Source organism: Lagopus muta, chromosome 11 (assembly GCF_023343835.1).
Source record: "Lagopus muta isolate bLagMut1 chromosome 11, bLagMut1 primary, whole genome shotgun sequence".
Classification (NCBI taxonomy): domain Eukaryota; kingdom Metazoa; phylum Chordata; class Aves; order Galliformes; family Phasianidae; genus Lagopus; species Lagopus muta.
This window is the reverse complement of record NC_064443.1, coordinates 18,300,784-18,306,804: the sequence shown is the minus strand read 5'-3', so window position 1 is coordinate 18,306,804 and position 6,021 is coordinate 18,300,784. Positions and strand designations below refer to the sequence as shown.

Below are 6,021 nucleotides of genomic sequence, written 5' to 3'. Positions count from 1 at the left end.
TCCAACTTTAATCCATCTCAGAAGCCAGAACAGCAGTTGCCGTGCTGCTCTGGGCTGCACTCTGATTTTACTTTTGGAGTGCAATATTACAGTGCTGGAAAATAATGTAGAAGCAATGCTTGCTGTTACTGCAGAAATCACAGCAGATGAGCCTCAAGATAGAAGTGCAATCATCCCATCTATCTAAACCACATCCATGAGCCTTCTGTGCGCTCTGCACAGAAGCTAAACAATAACAAAATGGAACAGTCCCTTAATGAGGAATTTTGGCAAGCTGCTTCATGTGACTGGAAGAGGAAAAGCAGGTGGGAAGCATTTAAGTTAGCCTTTTAGGGCAGGTTTTGAACATGTGTAAGAACTGCGGTTGGTGGAACAAGAGAACTGTAGCAACTCATTTTAAAGATTTATTTCTTACAAGGTTTAAGACATCTAATGCCTCTTATTGCAAATTCCAGCATTCCTTTGTCTCTCTCACTCCTCTGTGTGACTGCCAGAGCTGCCTGTTGCTGTTACCACAGCTCCCTTCTCCATACCTGTGTTAATGCTCATTCGTTCTGAAAGCTTTAGTACAAATTAAAGACATAATTTGTTAACATATGGTAAGCTGTCAGCTGAAAACAAGAAGAAAGCACCAATCCTGCGTCAGTAATTGAGACTGAAACACCCTGAAGCTTCTTATCATCCACCTTGAAAACAGCCTCTGGGACGCTGCGTGAAGGTGGTCTCAAAATCTTATGTTCTCAGCTGTTACTGAAAACCTTGCTTTATACTTCTATAAAAAATAGTTCTTTGATGTTTGCAGTTTGATCTAGGTGCACTCCAACTACTGGAGAAAATGGCATCGCTACGTATGGCCAGGGAGCTACGGAGAGCTCTGTGAATGTGTGTCTGCAGCAGGGAACAGGGAGCCGTCCCAGGGCAGGAAGGCAGCGCAGGTCTGGGACCCACAGAAGCACGGCTTCCTCAGCACACTGCCTTCTTCTGCAGCTTTTTGTTCCCCCTCAGTTGGCGGTAAGTTACGGAACCTCCCAGAATAATCGTAGCAAAGCTCCTCTCCAGCAGAAATATCGGCGGCAGCGAAAAGCGCCAGCCTGGGCACCATGGAGTCAACGCGGACGGGCACCATCACTAAGTTGGGTTCGCAGGAGTGATTGAGGAACCTGCCCACGTTCCCGATGTACGTGGGGTCAACGAAGGTCTCCATCAGCCGCCCGTCGTGGAGGTGCTCCCGCACGGCTATGATGTAGTTCGGATCCTGGGCCGCCTGGGCGCGGCTCCTCCTGCGTGCCTCGGCGAAGCCCAAAACCTCCCCGGCGTATTCGCAGACAAAGCTCCCCTCGGCTACGGCTTCCAGAGCGCGGACGCCCCAGCCCTTCTTAGCCGTCTTGAACACCTGGAGCCTGACCTGCAGACCCCTTTGCACGACCCTGTTCTGACAGCCGTCCCCGCAGCGGCACATGGCGTTGCACTCCAAGAGCGGCGCGGCGCAATGCGGGACGCGGCCGCGCTGTCCGAGCCGCACGCACGGGCAGGACGGCGCGGTGCAGGAGCGGACGCGGCACGGGCAGCCCTGGAAGGTCACCTCGGTGGGGTCAATGGCTCCGTCCGCCCCGGGCACGCAGTCCGGGCTGTACTGCGGGAAGAGCGGCACTCAGAGCCCGCTACCGGGCTGTCCCGGGTACCCGGGCTATCCGAACGGCCGCCCGCGTCGGAAGGACGGCGGACGCGCGGCTCGGTGACGCCGGTGCCCCCCGCGGGTGAGCGAGCGATCTCAGCGCTGCCGAACGCCGCGTTTCGTCGCCCGGCCGACGCGCTCCCGATGGCCGCCCCGCTCCGCCTACCTGGAACGGCGCCGGGCTTTCCCCGGGCGGCCACAGCGCCACGGCCACGGGCTCCAGCCCGCCGCTCACGTCCCGCCCGGCCGCCATGCCTTAACCCCGCCCTCGCCCCGCGCCGATTGGCTGCCCGGGCCGCGGTCGCTCCGCTCATTGGCTGAGGGGATGGGGCACCGCGCGGGCGCTGTGGGAGCCTTGGGGGCGTGGCGCAGGAGGAGGGCGCCATCTTGAGGGCGTGAAGCTGCTGCCCTGTGTGGGGCGGTCCGTCGGTCCGTGCTCTCGTTCCGATGGCGGTGTGTCGTTCCGAGCTCATCTGTGGGCGTTGAACCCGCAGGCTGTGCAGGAGTGGTTTTTCTCAGGACTCACACCGCGGTGTGGAGCGCCAGCAGCAGAAGGGCTCTGCGGTCTCCAGTCCGGGCCCAGTCGGCTGCTCCTCTCCCTTCTCTGCTTATCTTAGGGTTTCTTTAACCGCTCTGTTTGTGGTCACATCTCCGTGCTGCTCTTCTCAGCTCGGGTGTGCGCCTTCCTTTGATTTGAGCTTGTTTCCTGGTAAGCGTCTCCATCAGCTCTGCAGGCACCTTCTGCTATTGCGCGGTGTGTCTGCTGGAACATCGATCCGCAGGGAGGGGGGCACCAAAAATCCACGTCCCGTTGAGCGGGGCAGAGCTGCGCTGCGCTGCGCTGAGGGCAGTGAAGTTCACAGGCTGGTGTCTGCACGTGGAAGGGTTGTTTCCCCACGTGGCCTCGGTTCTGCAAGTGAAGCACACGTCTGGTAGGGTTTGTTCAGCTCTCAAGTTTGCAAGGCTGTTGGTGATGCAGCACAGCCAAAAAGCACTTTGATTTGACACCTCCCATCTACTGCTATTGAGCTCCAAACCTCCGAGTGGCAGAACACAAATGTTCTGCAGGGTGTTTGGGTGTGGGATGCAGTGTGTGGTCCACTGACAGATAATGTTATCAAACAACACGTCGTGTGTTATCACACACAAGGCAGTTTGTGTGGATGAGTGTTACACAGTGTTACTTTTGACTGAGAAGTCAGGTTGTTCATCGTGTTCAGGTGGAACTGTGTCGAAGTGATTCTTTTTGGTGATTTACCACTAATTCTGTGGTGGCGTGTTGGTTTCAGACACGTGTTGTGTGTCAGCCATGTTTCCAGCCTGCATGAACCCCAAATCGGTGCAGGTGTGGAGGAGATTGTACAGCTTGGTCCTGGCAAACACTGCAGTAGTCTTCCAAGGTGAGAAGATGAGCGCACAGAGGTTCTTGTACTGAGTGAGTGAGGAACTCAGTGCACTCCAAGGCTGTTATGTTGATCAGGTTTCATGGTGCTGGTTGGTATTCCTGAGATGGAACAGAGCTACAAACACACATAAGCTGGGGCTGATGAAAGCTGCTGGGCTGTGAGCGGAGGGCTGGGTAAGAAATGAGCATTTTTATCTCCATGATAGATCATGGGAGAAATCCTTCCAGCCCCTGTCCTGTGTGGCATCTTGGTCTGCAGTGTTTCCTTTGTTAAAGGGTTTGACAGTAAGAAAAATGCTGGGTTTGGGTTTTTGTTTTATTCTTTAAAGTAATGTTTGGTTGATATCTTACAAGGTGTCAAACTGCTGGCTCTATAATATTTATGCTCTCAAAAATACGACGTTTTGAAGTCTTTTTTTAAAATCTGTATTGTTGAAAAATATGTTGTAAAAGAATAAAAATGTCCCTTATCTTATCTTAGTGCTCCAGAACTGTACTTGGCTTTAAATGAAATCCATAACTTTCTTATGTTGGTATGACAACAGCACACGTTGGGTTGAAATTAGAGTAAGAGTATAGATGAATGTTAGCTGGGTGTGCGGAACGGCTCAATAAATCACTGGGATTTCTGATTAAAGAAGAATAATTCAGAATGACAGGCAGTGGAACAACGCTTTTAAGAGGGGAGGAGCAGTATGAAGAAAGAATTATGCGTGTTTAATGCAGTATTTCACTGTGATGGTAAATCAATTCCTTTGTCAAGGTGTATGAACAAATTTATGAGCGTTCGTATGTGGGGCAATTAGTAAGTGATCCTGTATAGGACTGAGATATCTGGTTTTGCACTGTAACCTTTAGATGCAATTTATCTCAGAGAATGGGTGCTTAAAACTATCTAAATGTTCCATCTAAAGGAAAAATGGAAAAGAAGAAGGAGATGATGTGGAGCTGTGGGTGTGAGGCTGCAGGTGGCATCTCAGCTCCTGCCTCAGCCGCTCTGTGCTGAGCTCCTCTCTGCAGTTCAGGGCTGGGGCTGTGCATGCAGGCAGCAAAGTCCTGCTCTGGAATGATGGCTGCAAGGCAGAAATAAAGGCACTAGATAGGGAAGTTGTGACTGAGCAGCAGATCTGGGTTTTGCACAGAACTTGGAAGATAGTCTGTGCAGGTATCACCTTGCTCTCAGTAGCCAGTTTCATAATGCTTTTCTTAGTTATTTTCCCTATAGAAAATACGAGGCTGCAAAACTGAGGAGCAGAATCTAAATAATACATAACTTGGTCTTTCCTGAAGCAGGTAACTGGATGGTAGAGGGTTCAGAAGTGATTTGAGGGTCTAGCTAGAGAAACAAGTGCATTCTTTGCATGGCCATTCTTTAGGATACGCACAGACAGATGAATGGCTGTTTCCCCAAGAAGCTGGACGTGCTTCCAGCACTGAGTTTTCTGTACCTCTGCTCTTTGGCAAGTTGCTTTGCCCCTCCTGCTTCAGTGAGCAGGTGCAGGAGGGCAGAGAGGAGCAGTTTGATAAGGTCAGCACTGCTGGTTGTGTGCAGCTGAAAGAACACCACTGGAACGTGTGTCCAAGTCATCTCCAGCTCGCTGTCACCCCTGCTTATTGTAACGTTGGCTACGTGGAAGCAGCAGTCCTGTTTTTCTTGAAAGGAGGTTTGTAGTTGGATTTTTCCTCACTTGGCATTTCTAAACTTTAATAAAAACTTCACAATCAGCTTTTGCTGGACCAGAGCACTGTATATTTCCTATGAATGCTAAAGCTGTGGTGGGTTGTTTTTTTTTTTCCAGGGCTTCATTTTTTTCTTGTTGCCTTGATCCTAAGCCTGAGGTTTTCAGGTGTTCCAGTCAGGTGCAGGTGCCTTAGGTGTGAGAACGGGCAGCTGCAGGTACTGAGAGTGACCAGCAGCCCTTGCCTGGTGTTTCCTCTGTAGAAGAAATGGCTCTGGTCAAAAAAGCCAGGCTGGCTGCCTGACTCCCTTCAGTCTCTTCCTGGGAGAGAGTTTTACTGGGGGTGTTTGAAGAAATCCTGCGGGTGGGTGAAAGCACAAACAGCTCCTTGCATTCATCCAGGCTCCGGCGTCCCAGCCATTCATGTTCCCCATGGATGTTCTCTGGCTCTGTTAAGGATCTCACAGTGAGATTTCCTGGTGTAGAAATAAAATCTCAAGCTATAAATGCGAGGCTCCTGGTGCAGCACTGGGGAGTTTCCATGTAGGAGGTTTCATTTTAGGAATCCACCAGTGAGCATCACTGATCCTGCCTTTCACACAGGCTGCTGTGAAGCACACTGCCCACATCACCAACTGCTGAGTAGGCAAAGGTGAGGACCAAACATCGTTCCTGTCTCAAAAGCTGTTGAATGACTATGGAAGAAGCCACTGGAAGAAGGAAGAAAAAAGAGACTTGGTCAGGCTGCCCATGGATGATGCTGGAGTCAGCATCTTCCTCACAAGCATTGATTGGACTGACAGCATCTGCACAGTAGTAGCTGACAGGTATGTTTGGGGTACTGCATTTAACAACAGTATTTCCCTAATATGACATTGTTTTGCGTTTTTTCATTTTTCCTCCCAACATCTCAAAATGCTTCTTGCTGTTCGCTGTTTCTCTGATTGTGTGGCTGGCAATGCATTGCGTTCGTTTGCCACTGAAGACAAAGTGCCCTAGCTCTCACTGCTGCTGTGTTCTTTCTTAAATGAAGTCCTCCTGTTTGCTGCCTTGTGCTGTTTTATTGTCTCGGTTCGGTTTGTGGAGGCACTGCAGGATGGAGGTGAGAGCTGGCTGTCCAACCCAACCTGTTTGCAGAGCTTGCATAGGGAGGTCCTCAGTGCTCAGCTTGTTATCGGAGTGCAGTGCTGCTAGAGATGCTGTGACACACATTAGCAAGATAATTATTTATCCCAGTGTTCTTCTTGATGCTGGCAGGCCTA

At 51.0% G+C, this 6,021-nt stretch overlaps 1 protein-coding gene across 1 annotated transcript; it reads right to left on the bottom strand.

Moving 5' to 3' along the window:
- Positions 1–382: 382 nt before the first annotated feature.
- LOC125698894 (histone-lysine N-methyltransferase SETMAR) lies at positions 383–1,972 on the bottom strand. Its single transcript, XM_048957817.1, has 2 exons — positions 1,842–1,972; positions 383–1,633 (listed from the first exon to the last, which is right to left on the bottom strand). Exons 1-2 carry the CDS (start codon positions 1,926–1,928, stop codon positions 863–865), a joined length of 858 nt encoding a protein of 285 aa, XP_048813774.1. The 5' UTR covers positions 1,929–1,972; the 3' UTR covers positions 383–862.
- Between the last annotated feature and the right edge of the window lie 4,049 nt (positions 1,973–6,021).